Source organism: Lepidochelys kempii, chromosome 16 (assembly GCF_965140265.1).
Source record: "Lepidochelys kempii isolate rLepKem1 chromosome 16, rLepKem1.hap2, whole genome shotgun sequence".
NCBI classification, from domain to species: Eukaryota; Metazoa; Chordata; order Testudines; family Cheloniidae; genus Lepidochelys; species Lepidochelys kempii.
The window spans coordinates 11,087,653-11,110,233 of NC_133271.1; the positions used below are offsets into that span (position 1 = coordinate 11,087,653).

At 48.4% G+C, this 22,581-nt stretch overlaps 1 protein-coding gene across 1 annotated transcript in view; it reads left to right on the top strand.

Annotated features, from left to right (window-relative positions):
* The window catches only part of LOC140899299 (uncharacterized), a 258,414-nt gene that overhangs the window by 64,361 nt on the left and 171,472 nt on the right, over positions 1–22,581 (top strand). Inside the window, exons 2-4 of the mRNA XM_073314570.1 lie at positions 10,660–10,807; positions 11,228–11,386; positions 20,517–20,712. Coding sequence (XP_073170671.1) covers positions 10,660–10,807; positions 11,228–11,386; positions 20,517–20,712 — 503 coding nt within the window. The remainder of the gene's footprint in view (positions 1–10,659; positions 10,808–11,227; positions 11,387–20,516; positions 20,713–22,581) is intronic.

Genomic DNA, 22,581 nt, shown 5'->3' on the forward strand with positions numbered 1-22,581 from the left:
GTAAAATCAAACCCGGGGGATTCAGGCAGAGGTAGGACTTGATACGGCTTTTAACAATATTGACCCTGTTTTAAGGTGACACTGTCCCTTTAAGAACAGAAGCATGTGTTAAGGACAGCTCTGCTGTGTGAAGTTAGTTCTGGTGAAAGGTGCTGGATGGACAGCCTAGAGACGGAAGCTGAGGGTTTATCCACAGACACAGAACAATTTATGCAGGCTTCCCCTGCTGTCCCCCAACAAGGTAACCCACACGGAGGGGTACTTTGCTGTACAAGTTTTGCTGCCTGTCCGAAAGCTTTGCCACCTCTCATGTGTAACATGATGCTACTGTGCACCTCATGGCCACCTCTGACCCTTTTGCAATTAGTGATCGCACCCCAAAAATGTGTGTCCGAAAACACCTGCCTAATGACCTGTTTTCAAATCCCATTGCTGGCTTTTGTGAGATTGACCCATCTCCTCCCTGCAGCGCATCTCAGCGGGGCCTACAAGGTGCGCGGGAAATCGATTGCACTAAAGCAAAATGACTCTGCTCTTGCATCCCTTGGTTAAATATCATTGTTCCCCCCTGGCCTCTCTGCAGCAGTTTCTCTTTTGGTGCACCCCCAGGCATTGCAATAGATGCATTTGCTATGATTAACCAGTGAGCTTGGGTGCATCTGTAACAGGGTGTTAATGGGCATATCTGGTTTCGAACAGGATGCTATTCATTGGCATCTCCACAACCAGCTTGGAACTGGTCCTCCCAAAATATGCTTGGCGCTATAGTGACCACTGATCAACTTAAGATTGAGATGACACATTCTTGGCTGCAGTCTCGTTGGCCTGTGCACAAGTCTCCCTGGCCCAGAGCTGGCTGGAAAGGTTTCTCTGTTGCCTTAGCAGCCCAGAGGCAAGTTAAATTTGGCAGTGAACGTTGGATCTCTAAGAATCTTCTCTAAAGTGATGAGAGAACCTTCTCTCGTCCTTTTGATTTGAAGGCGAAGAATGCAGAGTAGACGCTAGTTAACACAGCATTTTGCATACTGAATGTACCCAAAAAGTGCTTTGAAAAGAGCTAATGTGCTTGGAGTGAACTGGGAATCTTACCTCTCCTTTCGGAAGTACAGCAAGGGGAATGAAGGTATAGGCTCAATTCTGGGGTGATTCTGGACGAACTCTCTGCAAGGTGCACTAGCCCTGTGCTCCTTTGCCACAGCAGTCACCAGGGAACGTTTCCTCCAGCGTGGAATGGGGAATTCACCTTGCTAGCCAAGAGCAGGCCTCTGGAAAGGAAAGCACTTGCGAGTGGGAGGCCTGTGTTAATGGTGGTGCCGCTGCTGACTATAGTCAGCCTGAGGGGGAAATGGATACTTGGTCTTGCATTGACACAGAGAAACCCAGTGGGATGGATTGGCTGAACAGTCATCGCTCTGCAGAGGGCAGCATGGTGACCCTCCCGCGTTACGGGGGGCTTGGGCACTAGCAAAGGGATGTGTATGGAGGCTGTTGCAAGGTGAGGGGAGCCGCCTGCTGACAGGAAACGCATAGAAGCTGCGGCCTTGACATAGAAGAACAAGCAGTGGTGACCCCAACAAGATGTGCTGCAGTGCTGGGGAACCTCTGGGAGAGGACGGGACTGAGAGGAGACCCCTCAGTACTAGGCTTGAGGAGCTCATGGCCCTTTCAGATGTGCCTAAGGGCCAAGCTAGGGGCTACTCTCTTATTGTTTAGTTAAATCTGTTGCAGCAAATGAGTCTAGAGTGTGTGCAACCTCTTTTAATTCACCCTTCTTGAGTGCTCTTTCATCTGTAGGTCTCCGAGCTCATCAGTGAGTGAGTGTGATGATCCTCATTTTCCAGGTGGGGAAACTGAGCCACCCTGAGAACCAGACTAACTGGTGGTAAAATTCCCCTTCTGCTCCTTGTGCTGGGTTTAGGAAATGCAGCTCAGGGTAAGTCTCTCAAACAGATGCTTCACTTCATAGGAAACCGAAATAGATGGGAAAAATCCTCCTTCAGCATGGGATCAATGTAAGGAAAGGTTTCCCTCCTGCTCTTATGGTAATTGCATGGGCTGTGTGTGCATCCGTTCGTGCCATCCCCTCCCTTTCCCCCCCCGGCGTCTGGCCCCGGAGACTGGAACAGCCTGCTTCTTTCTTAAAGCTGAGTGGTGCCTCCTTTATTTAAGGAGCAGGGGCTTGTGCTTTTGGTAGCCTGGGCTCCCTCCCGACTAATGGCCATGCTGGCAGAATGTGAATAGGACCATGGTTCATTCCATTTATCTGTCATAGGAACTGCCAGGGTGGCTCAGACCTGTGGTCCATCCAATCAAGTATCCTGTCTCCCATAGTGGCCGGCACTCGATTTGGGCACGTGTTTTCTCGGGCAAATAGAATATTTGCCGAAAAATGCATTTTTTAGTCGAATGAAAATATCTGTGCATTCGGGTCAAATTTGGCAAATAGTTTCAGATGAATAAAACTGGAGGAAAAACTCCAAGAGTCAAAACATTTGATTTTGACATGTTCAGAATGAAACATTTAGCCTTTTCATTTCAAAAAGATGTTTCTTGTAGAATTGTAGCTAGTTTTACAAACAAACACCGCAACCCACAAAACCCTGAAATGAAATGAAAAGTTTTGTTTTGCCCATATCAGAACATTTTTGGTTTTTCATTTCACAGAATAGAAATGAATAGTTGTAATTTCAGGTTGACCTGAAACCTAATTATTTGGAAAAAAGAAAAGGAGTACTTTTGGCACCTTAGAGACTAACCAATTTATTTGAGCATAAGCTTTATTTGGATTTTTCGAATGTGGCCACCAAACTGAAAAACCCAATTATTCATCCCAGCTCTAACGAGCATGTGCTGCTTCAAAGGAAGATGCAAGAAACCCTGCAGGAGGCAGATATGGGATAACCTGCCTCCTGTGAAGGTCTCATCCTGATCGCTAATAGTTAAAAATTAGCATAAGCCCTGAATCAGGAGTCTCAGTATCCCTTCCAGAGGCAACGGGTCTGTTTCAAACTTCCATCAGGTGCTGAACTACAATGGAAGCAAAAATATTTTGAAAACTATTCCGATTAAAACTATTAATGTCCTTGTAACTACAGAATAGCAAAGGTGAGCGGGAAGTAGCGTTTCTCTGGGTTAATCTCAGGAGGAGAAGTTGCCAAGTTCAGCTTGGTTGAACACATCACAAAGGCTGCTTAAATGAGCTTGCCTTGCCACAATCTCCTCTGCAGAGCCAGTGCATTGCAATTGAGATGTCAGGGCCGAGAGCTGTGGCTTGTTTAAGCTGCTTGAGAGGATCGTGTTTGTTCTCTCTTGTAGCACATGTCTCTCCTCTTCCTGCTCCAGTGGGTTTCTGAGGCCTGCTGGCTTATCCTGACAGAGCAGAAACTAGCCACATGAGGCTCGGCTAAACTAAATAAATGGAAACCTGCTTCTACTATGGAAAAGTGCTGCAGTATGAAGTTAATGCAGAAGGACGGCATCTGCACCCCGTGGAGGTGATACGCTAGTTTGGATCCCCCTCGTCACCTCTTAATGAAAGCTGGTGTCTTGGGAGTGAGATGTCCTTTATTTAAACATCTATTCAGCTAGCAAAAGGTGGAGAGGCAGTAATGGTGTCTGATGGGCCCAAGGTATTTCTATACTGCCAGTCGCCATGGTTTCTAAGTGCTGATCTCACCCAAATACAAAGATGTATCTTGGGTACCAAAATTACTTACCTTTAGTTTCTTGCCTTCAGATTAATGGGTATTTTTTTATTATTTTCTCCCTCATTTCACTCTCTGCCTCTTTACCTTCTCCTTTGAGGGACCCCTGCTATATGCACTTTGAAAGCACAGATGGTATCACCACAACTGGGTGCTGGTGGGACTGCTGTTTTTGCAGTCAAGTTGTACTCTTGCATGACCACTTGGTTTGCTGGCCCCCCAGATCAGGACGGGACCATGTGGTATGTTCTGGTCGTCCACACTATGGAATATAGCTGGGATCCCTTTTTGATGACACGTGCTTTGTGCCCGTCTGAATCTAGTTTAAAAGGGAACTTGTTAATTTCATGCTTAATGTTTTTTTATTTTTTTTTTTTGGTCAGTTTCTGTTTTTAAGGCAGGTGAAAGGTGTGCAAAGAACGGCGCCCCCTGTGTGTATGCAGAGCTGCTACAGTACCGGTATTACATCCACACCCTCCTGCAGCCCCAACTCCGGGGTGGAGGCGGGGGTGTCTCTAGGGTCCCTGTTTAGGAAAGCACTGGTGCATGTGCTTAGCTTTGACTATGTGCTGAAATGTTTCCTGAATGGGGGCCTGTGCTTCTTTTGGGATTGGGGCATTTGCTTAAAGTTAAGCACATATGCCTATTCAGAAAAGCAGGGAAGCCTGTAAATATGTGGTTAAAGTTAAGCACATACGTGCTTTCCTGAGTTGGGGCCTAAGTGTGGGAAGATGGGTCATCCTGTAGAGTGTGTCCGGTCCACAGCCCCTCTTCCGAAACGGACAATGAGGAGATCCGTTATTGGTGGGGGGCGTTATGGTCTCGTGCCCATTGGGAACTGCACTGACATCCGCCACCCTCACTTTATCTATTCACGCTGAGAGCTGGGCAGAAGCCACGAGTCTCTCCTGCAGATCCCCAATCCTCCCACTGGGCTATGCTCCCTAGAAAAGTCCTTTGAGGAGACTGACGGCAGAACTGATACAGTATGGCGTGTGAACTGGATCAAAACAGCTTTCTGCTCAATTGACTTGTTACTCAAGATCTGTGCCTTGTCTATATATCCTGACAAGCTGCAGTGTGCCCTAGGGTGTTCCTCTGCCCTGGAATAAATCTCTCACTTCATCTACAGTGGGAGTTGGAGTGAAAGCAGAGGCTGGATGTCTGCCAAGTGATTTGCAGACGCTAGTGCAGATGGTACTGGCAGGGCTCCTGCTGTCAAGTAGTCGAGTAAGATTGTCCATGCCCTCCCACCTATTGCATTACTGGCTCCATGAAAACACGGCGCGTTTGTGCCAGGTGGGCCCGGTGGGGTGTTGTGTGAGATGATTACCTTCTCCCAGCCCACTGGCCGGTATGGGGTTATTTCCTGTCATGTGTCATGCAGGTCAAGGCAGAAGGAAAGGATATGGGCACAGAGATCCCAGAGGCAGAAACGCTTCCCAGAAACGCTGGGAAGTCCTGGGGTGACTCCCCTCCCCACCCGCTGCTTCGGTGGCCTTTGATTCCTGACATAATGCCACCTTTTCCCCCTTCGTGAGAGCTGGAGCTGTGACATTGACAAGAAAGCCAGCTCCTGGCTCCCCAGCCGGGCTGCTGCTGCCTCTTGGCTCCAGGCCAGGCTGTCACCCTGGCTTGGGCTGCCCCCTAGGGTCCTGGCTCCCCACTCCCTGCCCCGAGCACAGCAGCCGACTGGACTCCGGGCATGGATCTTCTCACTGCATCCTTAGCCTGCATCCTCACTGCAAGGTGCGTGGGTTCTAGCCCAAATTAAAGTGGAGCCCAGGCTTTTAACCCCCCCACCCCCTCAAGCAAGGTCAGTTTGTCTGGGCTTAAAGCACTTCCAAACCCACGTTAGAGGTTTTTCTGTGTTGATGGTAGGGGGTTAAGGCTATAACCCAGGTAAGAGCCCCGGGTAACTGTGCTGTGTGGACATATCTAGATGCCCAATTTGAGATGCCTTTAAAGTAGCCTGGAGTTCAGAAAAAGCTGAGCACCCACCGTCCGCAAATCAAGCTCCTTTAAGGCATCTCAAGTGAGGCACCCAAAATCACTTGTCACTTTTGAAAGGCTTTGTCCTTGGGTCAGACTCCCTGCAGACGCCGCTGTAACCGTTGCACTTGGTTCATGTCCTGGAGGTTTTCTTCACAGCTGTAAGGGCTAGAGACATGCTTTTTTTATTCTTTCTTTGTGAAACTGAGAGAACAAGATGATACCTCGAGAAAGGTGGAGTACGGATGTATCTGGCGCCCTGGGGAGGAGCAGGCTGAGGTGGATGCTCCAGGGTAAGCAAGGCACTGCCTCCTGCATATCTAAGGTGTGAGCATTGATGTTTGGTCAGGCCGTCTTACCCCTCCCCATTAAGCAGTAGGAGCGAGGTACTGAGGCTTTGTCTGCACTGCTAAGAAAAGATGTAAGTTTACTGCAGAGTAACGAACACGTCTTGGTTCTCCCATTGTAACAACCATAGTGGAGGCAAGGCACTGTAGGTTTACATCAACCCCCGGTGGGGAGGAGTGTCGTGCTGACCTTGCATTGCTACCTGGTGGCAACCACTTCAGAATTTGACAGCGAGAGCCATGAAGACACAGCCTGAGTCTGGGACATTCTAAGAATGGAAATGCTTTAACGTTTGAAATCAGCATCTCCGCAAAATAGAAACAAGCCCTGCAAGAAACCGCCCTGACGTTCCCATTGCTGATTTACTGGGGGGTGGAAAAGCTGCGTTTATTAGAAGAAAGTTCAGCCCCAGAGGTCGGAGAAGAGCTGCAGCTGCTGATCGGCACCAGACACTCGGGACCCTGCGTTAAACTATGCAGCTGCTGCACCCACATTCCTATAGAAAATCGAGTAGGTCTGGGGGTGGGGTGGGAGAAAGAATTGGCTGGAAAGAGAGGAGCAAGAAAATGGGGGTGAGAGAGCAAGCCTGAGAGACCCTCCAGCACTAGGCGAGGGAAGGGAAAGGACTTGGATATGCAGGCATGCACTGTAGAAATACCAGAGAGGTCAGACAGCACTGGTCTTTTCCATCTGTGATTCTGTGAGGCAAAGAAAGTTCCTGCCTAGCAGGAGCGAACCCATTTGCTCTGCAGAGGTGAGACTGAAAGGCATGTGGATTGCACGTGGACGACGCTCAGACGCTATGGTGATGGGCGTCAGTGTAAAACCCACGGACAGATGGACGTTCCTTGAGCTGAGAGTTGAGCATATGCATATTTATCCGTACGCATGGCCTGGTTCTCCTCTTACTTATGCCAGCGTAACCTTTGACTTCCATGGAGTTACTCCACCCTTACACTGGTGTAAGCAGTATCTGACTACAGTTTGTGCAGAAAGCCGTTTGGCTTTAGACAGAGCCTTTCGTATCCAGTGTGTCTCAAATTTCTTTACGAAGCACTGACCTAGGCCGTGCTTATCAATAGCTAATAGTTTTGGATGCTAGAGTCTGTGTTATTGAATCTGCTGTATGGATTGCTATGGGGTGATGGTGGATAGAGACACGTGGACTGTGAGCAGAGAGACTTGTGGTCTATTCCTGGCTCTGTCACTGACTTGCTGTGTGACCTTGGGGAAGTCACTTTGCCTCTTTCTCCTCCTGCCCTCTGTCTGTCACGTCTATTTCGACGGTAACCTCTTTGGGGCTGGGACTCTCTCTCACCATGTGTATGCCCAGCACCTGCACGGTGGGGTCCCGATCTCAGTTGGCACCTCTAGACACTACCCCAACATGAATGTTAAACATGCTAAGGTAAGAGCTGGATGACTTCATTTGCAACGGCAGCCATTACTCGGCTTGAGTGGGGGCTGGGGGTTTCTATGGAGCTGATCAGTTCTGTAGCTGACGGTTTGGCTACATGATTTCACAGCTGGCATATTTCACAGTCTTGCTTGGCTGTGTCTGTAACCGTGCTACCAGCAAGAGAAGCCACCTGTAGCAAACACTGGGGTGTCTAATCTGCGAATGTCATTTATGCTCAGCTTAATTCTGGAACAATGGGGCAGTCAGGGTGATTTACAAGTGATTTGGGGTCCTGCTGTCTGTCAGCATTGGGGATTCTTCTCATCTTGGCATTTTTTTTTAAATGCTGGTGCTGGATGGACATCACTGGAGACTGAAGTCCTAGTGAGTTTGTGTGTGTGGTTTTTGGGAGGGTGGTGAGGGGGTGAGAGAACCTGGATTTGTGCAGGAAATGGCCCAACTTGATTATCATGCACATTGTGTAAAGAGTTGTCACTTTGGATGGGCTATCACCAGCAGGAGAGTGAATTTGTGTGGGGGGTGGGGGGTGAGAAAACCTGGATTTGTGCTGGAAATGGCCCAACCTGATGATCACTTTAGATAAGCTATTACCAGCAGGACAGTGGGGTGGGAGGAGGTATTGTTTCATATTCTCTGCGTGTATATAAAGTCTGCTGCAGTTTCCACAGTATGCATCCGATGAAGTGAGCTGTAGCTCACGAAAGCTCATGCTCAAATAAATTGGTTAGTCTCTAAGGTGCCACAAGTACTCCTTTTCTTTTTCCTCTCGAGCAGTTACATCCCTGGCTGCAGCCATGTGTGCTCCCCCATCATTGCCCTTCCTCAGGAGTTGGCGTTGAATCTCTTCCCTGCACCATCTAATCGTAGACCAACCAGGATCCCGGTCACTGCTGAATGTGATGGTTTCTGAGATCTAAACTGGCAGAAATACCCAGGCTCGTTAGGAATTCATCGGCTGGATTCCTAGTGGTGTGGACAAACAGCACTAGCGTAGAAGATTCCGAGGGCACTGCCTACCCTCCAATTGTATTTTCTCTCCCTTCCTTTCCGGTCTGACTTCTGCTTTGCTGAAACGCTTCGATTTAAAGCATGGATTCTCAGCCTGGGGGTTGTGAACAGAATTCAGGGGGTCGTGACCACCCTCCCCTTTCTTTATGCCTAGATGGGGAGGGAGGGAGACCCCAAAGGTTTTTGCTCTTGCAATGTGGGGTCATGGCTTAGAAAAGGCAGACACCCACTGTTTTTTAAAGTCCAAACAACTTCATGAGCTTGATTCCAAATGTTGTTTCAAATGCATTTCCATTATCGGCGTGGTAGCCTTGGCCCACTCTTAATTGTTCGTGGGGGAATCTGGCTCTTCTTGAGCTCCATATTACCCTGTGGTTGCTGTCCCTTCTTGGGGACATAAAGATCCTATGTAGCCACACTGGAGTTGATGTGGCCCTCGCTGCCCCAGCCACAGGATTGAACCTTCCGCTTCTCCGCTTGCTGGCTGCTGGCATTGCAAATGTTTTGCTCAAACTGTTGTTAATCGTCGTGCTCACCAAACCACATTGTTTGCCCCGCTTCCTGCATTACAATGACTGGGTAGAATTCATGCAGAGTCCAGATTATTTGGAAACTGGACCCATGAACCATACAAACCACCTAGCGTTGGTTCAAGAAGTGAGACTATTCAGGTCTGAAGCCCAACATTTTTGTCCATTGCCTGGATTAAGCGACCGGGCCCGGGATGGCGAGTTCTCACAGCAGAGTGCCCTGGCTTTTGCTGCTCTTCTTGGCAGTAGCAATTAAACTCTTTCCTAAAGTCACAAAGTAGCTTGCCCAAGGCCACAGTCCTTGCTGGGGAAGGGACAGGACAGTGTGCATATGTGACAGGGACAGGGACATACGTGACAGGACAGTGTGTATACGTGACAGTGTGCATATGTGACAGGGACAGGGACAGACGTGACAGGACAGGACAGCGTGCATACATGCACACGCGTGCCTGCTGGGCCAGCTCTCGATGCTCGGGCAGTGACACAGCCCCAGGTGCTTTGCCCGTGGAATGCAGTTGTCTGGTGCCTGTTCCCACTCCCAGAGCAAAGGGCTGTGGGACCTCAGCCCTAGTCGTCCCTTGTGTGCTTTCCATCTGACACATGATCTGCTCCCCATGGGAAACTGCGTTATCGCCAGGCATGCTGTGCTGACGCCTTGCTATGGTCCTGCCCTCTCTCCGGCAGGAGTGTTGCCAATCTCACTGATGTTGCAGGAACCTTTCCTCACCTCTTGCTTGGACCTTTCCATGGCTCATTTTGTAGCACGTGGGACACAAGCTTTTTGAGAGGAACCATTTTGTCATCAATTGTAATTTCCAGGTAGCAGTTCAGTGCCCCTAGAGAGAGTCTCTCTGAACTGGCAAAAGGGCTGTGGCCAATCACAGAAAAGAGAGCTGTGTTTCTCCAGCACGAGATGGGGGGTGAGGGGGGATGATACCTATTCATGGGGTCCTCACACTTTTCTTGTCATCGCTTGCAAAGCTCCTTTCTGGGATATGAAAAACCTGCTGTGGGGATGGCTGTGGTCATGTTAGACTGAGAGCACCAGAGGGAAAGCTAGATTCCAGATGTGCCTGGGAATATAGTGGTGTCCTTTTGGACGGTGCAATGCCAAGCTCAATAGGAGAGTGAGGAGAAAGGCAGTTAACCCAAACCCTTTGCTCTGATAGTTACCTTTAGCTGGGTGGAGCTGAGGTTGTATGTGGATATGTGGCTGGGGAAATATTAATTAGAAATAACGTCCCACCCTCTTAAGACATACTTCACTATTTAATCCACAAGGCGGTATTTTGAGTCCTTCTATCTCCTGAAATTCAGAGGTCATTCTGGAATAAGCCCATCTTTGGCTGAGACTATTTCAGTGATTCTTACAGCTCAGTGACACTTCTCCGGGAAGGAAGATTACAGCCACAAGCTGTTCCTAGACATGATCGTTCTCCTCCTGAAAGCTGGAATGCTTTCAAAGGGCTGTTACTGGGGGCTGGAAAAGGGCTGTTACTGGGGGCTGTTAGCTGTGGGGGGCCATGTTCCCATGGCCTCCAGTACAGCGCTGAGCACCTTGCCAGTGGCTAATGGTGTGAGCGACACTCTGGTGGGAGGATGCATTAAACATTTAGTGTCTGTCTCTTTCCTTTTTGCCCCTCCCCCCATGCAGATGAAGTGAACTTGCTGGACAAACTGACTTCCTCCCCCCAGGACTTCAGCAATATTTCCCTCAGTTATGACGAAGCCAACTGCAGTGTCTTGGAGGTTGGGCAGTACTCCACCCTCAGCATCCCCACCCTGGAGGCCTTTGGGGACAGGTAGGCTGATTTCCCAGAGGTTCTTAAAATCGGACTCCCTGCACGCCTGGTGATTTGGCCCTTTAAAAGCCTCGTTCCTCTCTCACCTCCCCTTCTTGGGGTACATCGCCATTGCCGTTGGGGTTGGGCATGGCAGCTCGTGTAGACGTACCCCTGCAAATAGAAGGGAAGAAGCCATGGCATGGGCTTCAGCCCCAGCTGCACAAGTGAATACCTACCCCGGGGGAACAGGTGGGCTTGTGTTGCCTGTGCTACAGCTTCCTTAATTCTGGCACTTCGTTACTTTTCCGTGCTTGACTTTGCCATCTGCATAATGTTCTTTTAACTTAGTTTTTGTGTGTCAAATTCTATATAACAAATGAACGATCGGTGTATTACACCAGGTGCTACCGGATGCTGTGGCTTGCTTCCCTCTCCTAGGTTTGCAGATGAGCTGAGCGTGTTGCTGAAACTTAGGTATTCTCTGAAGGAGGAGACCAGCCTCTTGACGATCCTCAGTCATCGTAGCCATGTGCTGTTCCAGATCAGGATTAACCCCCTTGCCTTGGTCTTTGTCACCACTAGGAGGCGACATTATGAGTAAGTTCCACCCGAGCTCTCTTCTTCCTCTACCCCAAAATGTGGGAGGATGGGGGGGAGTTTCCAAAAGCAGTGAAGGCAGTGAAGCTGAGCCTGCTGAATACTTAGCTGTGGGTGCAAAGGGGTAACTGCCTGGGCAAGCCAGGTCTCAAGCATGAAGCTATCCGTTAATGCTACAGCTGCTATGTGTTTTTTGCTGGTTTTTTGATTGCACCCACATATCCATCCACTGCACTCTCAGATGCCTATCTGAAAATGTAGAACTGTGGTCTTTTGCGTATGGAGGCATGCTCTAGTTCAGTGGGTATCAAACTTTTTTTACTGGTGACCCCTTTCACATTGCAAGCCTCTGAGTGCAACCCCCCTCTAATAAATTAAACACACTTTTCAATGTATTTAACACCGTTACAAATGCTGGAGGCAAGTGGGGTTTAGGGTGGAGGTTGGCAGCTCGCGACCCCCCCCCCCCCGTTTGAGAAGCCCTGCTCTAGCTCAAGCCATGAGAGAAATTAGTTGGCAGGTGTGAAGGTTCTCAGGGTGCCCGGGACTGAGTCACCTTGTTACCCCCTGCCTCCAGCATGAAGGAGTCTTGCTTGCGTTTCACTGGGTGGCAGCACCCCAGTCCCAGAGTCCCTTTGAAGTGTTTCCCCATGATATCCAGCCCTAGCCTGCTCACAGAAATATCAGGTCTGCTGTCCCCAAGAAGCAGTATACATACCAGCCAGGAAGATTCAGTTCTGTTCCAGCATTTTGCTTAATATCACCGCTCTTAGATATAATGAAAACAAGAATACATTTATTATCAAAGATTCCAGATTCAAGTGATATTGGACCAGATATAGGGTGACCAGATATCCCGATTTTATAGGGACAGTCCTGATTTTTGGATCTTTTTCTTATATAGGCTCCTATTATCCCTCACCCCCGTCCCGATTTTTCACACTTGCTGTCTGGTCACCGTATACGTACATGAGAAGGGGTGTCTTCTTTGTTGTCTTCTTATACCCCCACAACGTTCATTGTCTGTCCTCAAAGACAGGATAACCACCCGTGGCTTGGCTTTCCTGCATGCTGCTTCCCTTTTGACTTTGCATCTCTTCGCTGACGTAAATCCGTTGTGTTAGCTTACAATGCGTAAGTTGCATCCTGACAGAGAGAGAGGTGAATAAACTTCTCTTGTCTGACGGAAAACCTGTTTTTTCACCTCTGCTGCTGACTCATACCTTGTTATGGACTGTAAGATCATATTTTCAGTATTTGTATGTAACTCCTTACACAGTATCTCTATATACATTTCACAATGATATCAATGACCAGTGTGACCTCGGCTTTCATTTAAGACCTTATACGACATTCTTTGGTGAACCAGAATGTACAGACCAGAATCAAGACATTCCTGGAACCCCCTCGCTAGTTGGCATTAAGAAGTTCTTAGATCGCAGCAGGGAAGAAGGTTGGTGATGCAACAAAACTCAGGGTCTTTAATATTTAACAAGTGTGTGGCAGGCAGGGCCGCTGCGGCTGGTCATATCCCCTCAAAGTCCTCCAAGGGTCTGTCCCTGCTGACATCTGAGGCAGGGCCCCTCCGATTGCAAAGCAGCATCTCTGCTACTTGTACCAAACAAGAGTCGGTCATCTGATACCCTTTTCCACTGCTTGGGCTGTTGAAGGGTGAGCTCACTGCAACTTACTGATGCAGATGAGTTGACAGGACAGGGCCTGTGCATTTGTCACACATCCACTAAGGTGAAGGCTGCTTTGGCAGATTTTCTAGGTTAAGTGGAAGGGTGTGGGCCTGGTTTTGCCCTAGAGCGCTGGATACTATCCTCCTGCCGGTTGTGCCTGCAATTGGACATTTCTCTCCCCCCCCCCCCCCTCCCCCCCGAACATTGTTCTGGGGAGACAGCATGTTAATGCTCTCTCCTTCTGTTCATGGAGCGGAGTCCCCCTCGGAGAAACGGGGTTACTCCCCCCATCCACCCTGTCCGGGTTGGAAATTGTTTGGCGGGAGGAAGCGTTAGTCACTGGGATGTACGGTTGAGCTGTTGGTCTCAGGCCCCGGCTGCACTCGGGTGCGATTCCTCTGCTGGTGCGCACATGCTTGCTCTAGATCGTAGTGAGCTGGCAGAAGCATAAATAGCAGCGTAGCCGCAGTAGCACAGGGACTGACAGTGGAGGTACGTGCCGAGTATGAACCAGGTTTATACCCGGGACAGCTAAGCCGCTTCCCAGGCTGCCGCAGCCACCCTGCTTTTATACTCACGCTAGCTTGATGAAAGCTAGTGCGCGCATCAGTATGCGAGCAGGGGAATCATACCCCTAGCTCCTAGTGTAGACGTAGCCTAAAAGCCTCCAGCTGTGGCTAATTCGTCACATAGGGGCAGAAGAGAGAATCTCTTGGGGGATACAAATATTTGACAGGTTTCAGAGTAACAGCCGTGTTAGTCTGTATTCTCAAAAAGAAAAGGAGTATTTGTGGCACCTTAGAGACTAACCAATTTATTTGAGCATGAGCTTTCGTGACCCACAGCTCACTTCATCGGATGCATACCGTGGAAACTGCAGCAGACTTTATATACACACAGAGAATATGAAAAAATACCTCCTCCCACCCCACTGTCCCTTCAAATGGACACAAATCAGATGTCAAGAATTATAACATTCATAAACCAGTCGGAGAACACTTCAATCTCTCTGGTCACGCAATCACAGACATGAAGGTCGCTATCTTAAAACAAAAAAACTTCAAATCCAGACTCCAGCGAGAAACTGCTGAATTGGAATTCATTTGCAAATTGGATACTATTAATTTAGGCTTAAATAGAGACTGGGAGTGGCTAAGTCATTATGCAAGGTAGCCTATTTCTCCTTGTTTTTTCCTACCCCCCCCCCCCCACCCTCCCAGACGTTCTGGTTTAACTTGGATTTAAACTTGGAGAGTGGTCAGTTTGGATGAGCTATTACCAGCAGGAGAGTGAGTTTGTGTGTGTGTGTGTGTGTGTGTGTGTGTCCCTGGGGAAAAAAAAAAGGGGGGGGGGGAGGGAGGGTGAGAGAGCCTGGATTTGTGCTGGAAATGGCCCAACTTGATGATCACTTTAGATAAGCTATTACCAGCAGGAGAGTGGGGTGGGAGGAGGTATTGTTTCATATTCTCTGTGTGTATATAAAGTCTGCTGCAGTTTCCACGGTATGCATCCGATGAAGTGAGCTGTAGCTCACGAAAGCTCATGCTCAAATAAATTGGTTAGTCTCTAAGGTGCCACAAGTACTCCTTTTCTTTTTACAAATATCTGAGTTCGGTCTGTCTGGCCACACTTCAGTCGGCATCACAAGGCAGGCCTTTGATACTGTTCTTCACCTGGGAAGCCTCTTACGGGTCCAGATGCCAGTGATTCCCCCCTGGGCTAATGCTTCACAAGTTTGAAATGTTGTGGTTGGAGGAAGAAAATAATTTGCAGCGAATCCAGGCTACCGTGCTATGCGGATGGTTCATGTGTGATGGATAGATCCCACCCACCTCCGTATGGCAACTTGAGTGCTTTGGTATTGGCCTAGCAATCGTTATGTTCATTCTGGACTGAAATCGCACTCTGACCTGGTCATTTGGGAGGGATTGTGGCCTAGTGGCTAGAGGAGTCAGGAGACCCAAGTTCTATTCCAAACTCTGCCAATAGATGGCTGTGTGGCCTTGGGCAAGTCGCTTCTCTCTGTTACTCAGTTTCCCTGTCCGTAAAAATGGGCATAATGCTGGTGACCACCTTGGTACAGCACTCTGAGATCTGTCGATGAAGGGTGTTGTATAAGAACTTTATGGCATTTAGACAGGTTTCAGAGTAACAGCCGTGTTAGTCTGTATTCGCAAAAAGAAAAGGAGTACTTGTGGCACCTTAGAGACTAACCAATTTATTTGAGCATGAGCTTTCGTGAGCTACAGCTCACTTCATCAGATGCATGCCGTGGAAACTGCAGCAGACTTTATAACAGCCCCGCAACCTGAAGCAAATACTCACCAACAACCACATACCACACAACAGAACCACTAACCCAGGAACTTATCCTTGCAACAAAGCCCGTTGCCAATTGTGCCCACATATCTATTCAGGGGACACCATCACAGGGCCTAATAACATCAGCCACACTATCAGAGGCTCGTTCACCTGCACATCCACCAATGTGATATATGCCATCATGTGCCAGCAATGCCCCTCTGCCATGTACATTGGTCAAACTGGACAGTCTCTACGTAAAAGAATAAATGGACACAAATCAGATGTCAAGAATTATAACATTCATAAACCAGTCGGAGAACACTTCAATCTCTCTGGTCACGCAATCACAGACATGAAGGTCGCTATCTTAAAACAAAAAAACTTCAAATCCAGACTCCAGCGAGAAACTGCTGAATTGGAATTCATTTGCAAATTGGATACTATTAATTTAGGCTTAAATAGAGACTGGGAGTGGCTAAGTCATTATGCAAGGTAGCCTATTTCCTCTTGTTTTTTCCTACCCCACCCCCACCCTCCCAGATGTTCTGGTTTAACTTGGATTTAAACTTGGAGAGTGGTCAGTTTGGTTGAGCTATTACCAGCAGGAGAGTGCGTTTGTGTGTGTATGGGGGTGGGGGGGGATGTGAGAAAACCTGGATTTGTGCTGGAAATGGCCCACCTTAATTATGCACATTGTAGGGAGAATGGTCACTTTGGATGAGCTATTACCAGCAGGATAGTGAGTTTGTGTGTGTGGTTTTTGGGAGGGTGGTGAGGGGGTGAGAGAACCTGGATTTGTGCAGGAAATGGCCCAACTTGATTATCATGCACATTGTGTAAAGAGTTGTCACTTTGGATGGGCTATCACCAGCAGGAGAGTGAATTTGTGTGGGGGGGTGGAGGGTGAGAAAACCTGGATTTGTGCTGGAAATGGCTCACCTGATGATCACTTTAGATAAGCTATTACCAGCTGGACAATGGGGTGGGAGGAGGTATTTTTTCATATTCTCTGTGTATATATAAAGTCTGCTGCAGTTTCCACGGCATGCATCCGATGAAGTGAGCTGTAGCTCACGAAAGCTCATGCTCAAATAAATTGGTTAGTCTCTAAGGTGCCACAAGTACTCCTTTTCTTATGGTATTTAGAATATTTATTATTAAAGGTTGAAAGAAATGGGCATGTTTGTTAAAGACAAGGCTGAGTAGGGACCTAAGTGTTCAAATACACAAAGGATTGTTATAAAGAGGACAGCGATCAATTGCTCTCCTTGTCCACTGAGGGTAAGACAAGAAGAGAGCAGCTTAGTTGGTAGCAAGGGAAGTTGAGGTTAGATAGTAGGAAAAACTTTTGAACTATAAGGATAGTTAAACTCCAGGATAGGCTTCCAAGGGAGGTTGTGGAATCCCCATCACTGGACGTTTCCAAGATCACGTTGGACAAACGCTTGTCAGGGATGGTCTAGGTTTATTTAAACCTGCCTCAGTATAGGATGATGGACAAGATAATCTCTTGAGTCCCTTCCAGTCCTACGCTTCTATGGTTTTATGATTATTTGTCATGATGTGCATAATGACACATCTCTTTTGCTCATGAAACCCACAAAGCCTGTTTCAGACACAGCCATGCCTTTTCCAAGGATCCTGGCTGAGATCCAGTCCTCTTTCCTCACTCTCCAGGAAAGAGGGAGGCTCCCTTTCTTGCCTGGTCCATGAACGCCTCATAACTGGTTTCCCCAATTATTTCACTGCTGACTGGCAGGCAGGGAGCGTCCAGAGCAGCAGCTGGAGTTGTGTTCCCAGTGACCCATCCCCTGTTACTGTGACTCCGGATTTAGTCGTGCCTTGGCTCGGGGCTGCAGATAACACAACGGCAAAGTGATGGTTCTAAACAGCCTCGTGCGCTGAGTATATCGTATATGTGGCAGGCGGGGGAATCGGCGCAGTGTAAAGCCAGGGGTCGGAGAAATTGGGGTGCGGGAAGTGCCAGCCTAAATAAAAGAGCCAGCTGACACAACCTATGACTCGAGGATTGGACCAGAGCCAGGTGGGGACTCTGCAGGCAGCTTGGAAAGGGTCCCTGCACCATTCAGTTTCAGGGGATGGGATTATCTCTGCCTTGCCAGAGCCAGTCCTGGGTGGAATTTTTAAAGCCTTTGAAAGTCCACACATGCTGCTATCTGCAGTGAGGCAAGATCTGTCCAGAGCCAGCGTTGCTGTTCAAGCTCTGACTGAACCAATCTCCCCACCCCAATCCCAGCTGGAAAAGTTGACTCTAAACCAGCTGCAAAACTCCAGGACAGTGTTGGATAAAGTGGCTGACTGGGAGATAGTCAGTAGAGTGCAGTCAATTCCATTGCTTTGGTGCCCACGTGACGTGTTACCCTGCAGAGGGAGTGGGGCGGGATGAGCGGACACAGGGGCCTGCTCAGGACAGATGGACATTTGGGAAAGAGGCTGTAACTAACTAGATGGGGGATTTTTCTACAGATTCCCCAATGCACTGGAAAGCTACAATATTCCAGCTCTGAGAGACTGCAGTGATGGTGCGTGTCTGTTACAAGGAGAGCAGAGTGACTTTAAAAAAAAAAAATAGTTTATTTGCTGAGAAATACAGTTTCAGTCCATCTGAAACGATATGTGAATTTGATGACCTGATTAGTTTAGGCTGGGAAAAAGGCTGTCCGGGTCAGCTTTAGAAAACCATGTTGTGTCCCTAATGATCCTGAGCCCAGTGGTTAGGGAGACCCACATTCAAATCCCCATTCTGGAGCAGGGATTTGAACTCGGATCTCCTCCCTACCAAACTCTAGGCTGTTCTGGGGTTGGGTGTGTTCCATCTCTGCTGTGGAAGCTTTTCCATTTTTTTCTGTATAAATATTTACTCGTTGCTGGAGCGGGGACTTAGAATCATAGAAGATTAGCGTTGGAAGAGACCTCAGGAGGTCATCTAGTCCAACCCCCTGCTCAAAGCAGGACCAACACCAATTAAATCATCCCAGCCAGGGCTTTGTCAAGCTGGGCTTTAAAAACCTCTTAGGATGGAGATTCCACCACTTCCCTAGAGAACCCATTCCAGTGCTTAACCATCCTCCTAGTGAAATAGTGTTTCCTAATATCCAACCTAGACCTCCCCCACTGCAACTTGAGACCACTGCTCCTTGTTCTGTCATCTGCCACCGCTGAGAACAGCCAAGCTCCATCCTCTTTGGAGCCCCCTGTCACGGATTCCCTGGGCGATGCTCTGGAACTGCTCCCTACAAAGCCAGTCAGGACTCTGGGGAAATCTCCTTTCTGTGAGCAGACTGTCTTCAGGACACACAGCTCACACAACTTCCACCTTCCTGGATCTGACCTCGGAGCATTCAGCATCCTCTGCCCCTTTGTGCGCTTCCCACAGCGAGTCCGCCCAGGTGGGGTCCTGGGGAAGCCAGACGGTCCTGCACCCCAGCTTCGCAGTCAGACGTGACTCTCAGCCAGCCTGTAAAACAGAAGGTTTATTAGACGACAGGAACATGGTCTAACACAGAGCTTGTAGGTGCAGAGAACAGGACCGCTCAGCTGGGTCCATTTTGGGGGCCAGTGAGCCAGACAACCCCGTCTGCACTTCACTCCGTGTCCCCAGCCAGCCCCAAACTGAAATTCTCTCCTATCCCTCCTCCTCTGGGCTTTGTCCCTTTCTTGGGCCAGGAGGTCACCTGATTCCTTTGTTCTCCAACCCTTTAGCTCTCACCTTGCAGGGGGGAAGGGCCCAGGCCATCAGTTGCCAGGAAACAAGGTGTCGGCCATTCTCTGTGTCCAGACCCCTGCACACACCTGCCCTCTGGGGCTCTGCAACGATCATACACCCTTATCCCACCACGTAGATACTTAAGAACTGCATAGGGGAAACTGAGGCATCCCCACACTATTCAGAGGAAACATTAAGAACAGTCCCACTTCGTCACACCCCCCTTCAGGTAGTTGAAGGCTGCTATCAAATCCCCCCTCACTCTTCTCTTCTGCAGACTAAACAAGCCCAGTTCCCTCAGCCTCTCCTCATAAGTCATGTGCCCCAGCCCCCTGATCATTTCCATTGCCCTCCGCTGGACTCTCTCCATTTTGTCCACATCCTTCCTCTAATGAGGGACCCAAAACTGGACGCAATACTCCAGATGAGGCCTCACCAGTACCAAATAGAGGGGAATAATCACTTCTCTCAATCTGCTGGCGATGCTCCTACTAATGCAGCCCAATATGCCGTTAGCCTTCTTGACAACAAGGGCACACTGCTGACTCATATCCAGCTTCCCATCTACTGTAATCCCCAGGTCCTTTTCTGCAGAACTGCTGCTTAACCAGTAGGTCTTCAGTCTGTAGCAGTGCATGGGATTCTTCCGTCCTAAGTGCAGGACTCTACACTTGTCCTTGTTGAACCTCATCAGATTTCTTTTGGCTCAATCCTCCAATTTGTCTGGGTCACTCTGGACCCTATCCCTACCCTTCAGCGTATCTACCTCTCCCCACAGTTTGGTGTCATCTGTGAACTTGCTGAGGGTGCAATCCACGCCATCCTCCAGATCATTAATAAAGATGTTGAACGAAACCAGCCCCAGGACTGACCCCTAAAGTCAGGTCTCTTCCCTCCAAATCTGTCCTCTGAATCAGGCAGAGAGACTATACAAATCCCCATCTCCTGGGTGAGTGCCTTCATCACTGGGTAGCAGAGTCCTTCTCACTCTCTTTGGCCCAGGGAACAGCCATGTATTTATACAAAGCTGCAGCAGGCGAGACAGAGAGCAGAATGGCCCATAGGCTGGTGGTTTGGATGCTCACTGGGCAGCGGGGACCTGAGTTTTCAGAACTAAACTGAATATTTTTTTCTGATATTTTTTTTTCCAGCTTGCTTGCCAAACTGAAAACCCAATTATTTGCCCAGTTCCAAGTAATGGAAGGGTTTGATTTCCATGAGACACTTTCCTTTGGCTTCTAATTATCCAGTGCGTCCAGAGTAGTTGGCTGCAAAGCACAATGGGGGTGAGCCTTTGAGGGGGCCTATGCTAATACTGAATGGTGAACCCAGCCCTGTATAAGATGTTGGTTGTTTTGTGTCTGTCTGAGCCTCCTATTCTGTCTTTCTCCTGTCCCCAACCGGGGGCACACAGGTTCCCAGTTTCCATCCTGGGTGATGGGGACTGGCATCAGGTTGCCCTCAGCATCTCCTCCGAGAGACTGGAGCTGCACGTGGACTGTCAGCTGGTGGAGAGCGTGGGCTGGTCCAATTACTTTGGGATGGGAGTCACCATGCAGGGGCTGGTCATTCTTGGAGGCTTGATTGAATCCTTTGAGATTCCCTTTGAGGTGAGAATTTGCTTCTCCTACACACAGACTCTCCTTTTTCAACCCAAAGGAGCTGTGTAAGCAACTTGCGGGGGACTGGGAGGTGGGGCGGGCGCTCTAATGAACAGATGCTGGAATTCCATTTGCTGATGGAGCCCCATCTCCTCTCTTGCTGAAAACACCCTGTTTACTTTTATTACACAGGTGATGTGCAGTGCAAGGCTTCAAAGTGCACCAAGGGTTTGCTCCTAGGTCAGAGAAACCGAAACGATGAAATGATGTCAGCTAGCGAGACGGAAACCCCCAATAAAATCCCCTCTAACCCACTCCTTTCTCCACGTGTCCGTTACAGACGTGCCCCCGCATGGCACGGAGAGGGACTAGTTTTGTACGTCCTCTGAGATGAGTGACTTTTTAAATAAGCTGTGAAGGAAGAGCTTGGTATTCACTCTACACTAATATCCCCCGACAGGATCCGTAAGCCTTTTGACGTAGAAAAGTCCCAATAGCCATGTGTAAGAACTGGCTGTGAATGGAGCTCGAATGAGGGCATCAGGGAACACAGCATCTCTTTTCCAGCCAAATCAACACGCTTGTGGCTCCTGAAATTTGGGAGGAGAGAAATCAAACAATACAAAATTGGCACTCTGACACAGCAGCGTTCCTACTGGGGTTTGTCTACGCTGCAAACCGAGGTGTGATCGCTTTACTCTAGCGAGGATCGCTAAAAATAGCAGTAAAGACATAGCTGTGCAAGCCAACCAGTGACTCTGGCTATGAACACTCATTGCTAGCCTGCAGTGGGGTCCATGTTCTTCATTGCTTTTGGTACCCAGAAAAGCTAGATTAAAGTTAGCGTGCATATATCTACCCAGACTGCTTTCATGCCCCTGATTGCAGCATAGCCATATCCTGAGGAACTCTAAGCTCCTCACTAGCATCTTTCACACCCTCCAGGATGTTTATAATTACCTCCATTTTACAGGGGGATAAACCAAGGCTCCCACAAGTTGAAATGACTTGCCCAAGATCACACATCAAGGTGACAGGCTCCTGGAATATAAACCAGGATTCCCCCAGCTACTAGACCATGCTACCTTCCTGTTCAATTGATCCTTGCTTAGACAATGCAACATGTTGTGATAAATGAAAGCAGGCGGGGGGAGCTCCCTTTTATAGCCAGCCAGTTAGCTATAAAATCCCCCTTAGTAGCTGTTCTCTACTTGCTTTTCCTGTATGTTAACAAGTCTCCCTGCTCTACATAGGTAAAAGGAAGGGAGTGGGCACTTGACCAAAAGAGCAATGGGAAGGCTAGAACTTTTTTAAATTGAGAAAAAACTTCCCCTTTGTCTGTCTGTCTGTCGTTCTCGGGGAGAAGCAGAGAGGAAGCAACTACGCTGTAAAAATCTTGGGGCCAGGTATGAAAAATCATCTGTATCATACCTAGAAACTACTCATTTGAAATCCCAGATATGTAAGTAGATCAGGAAATGTCTAGGAAGACGCAATTAGGTCTATCTCTTTTATTTCTTTATGGCTTGTGGACTCCTCTGTGCTAACCCCAAATGCTTTTGTTTTGCTTGTAACGTTCAAGCTGGACCTCAAGAAAATTATTCTTGATGCTTAATCCTTGCAAGTGGTTTTTTTTAAAATCTAGCAATAGCCTGAGTTTTCAGATGTATTCTCTTTCTTTTTTTTTTTAATAAAATTTACCTTTTTTTTTTTTTAGAACAGGATTGGATTTTTGTGTCCTAAGAGGTTTGTGCCCATGTTGTTTAATTAGCTGGTGGCAACAGCTGATTTCCTTTGTTTTTCTTTCTCAGCTCTTCCCACAAAGGGGGGTGAACGGGTTTGAGGGTACCCCACAGGAAGGAATTCCCAAGTGCGCCC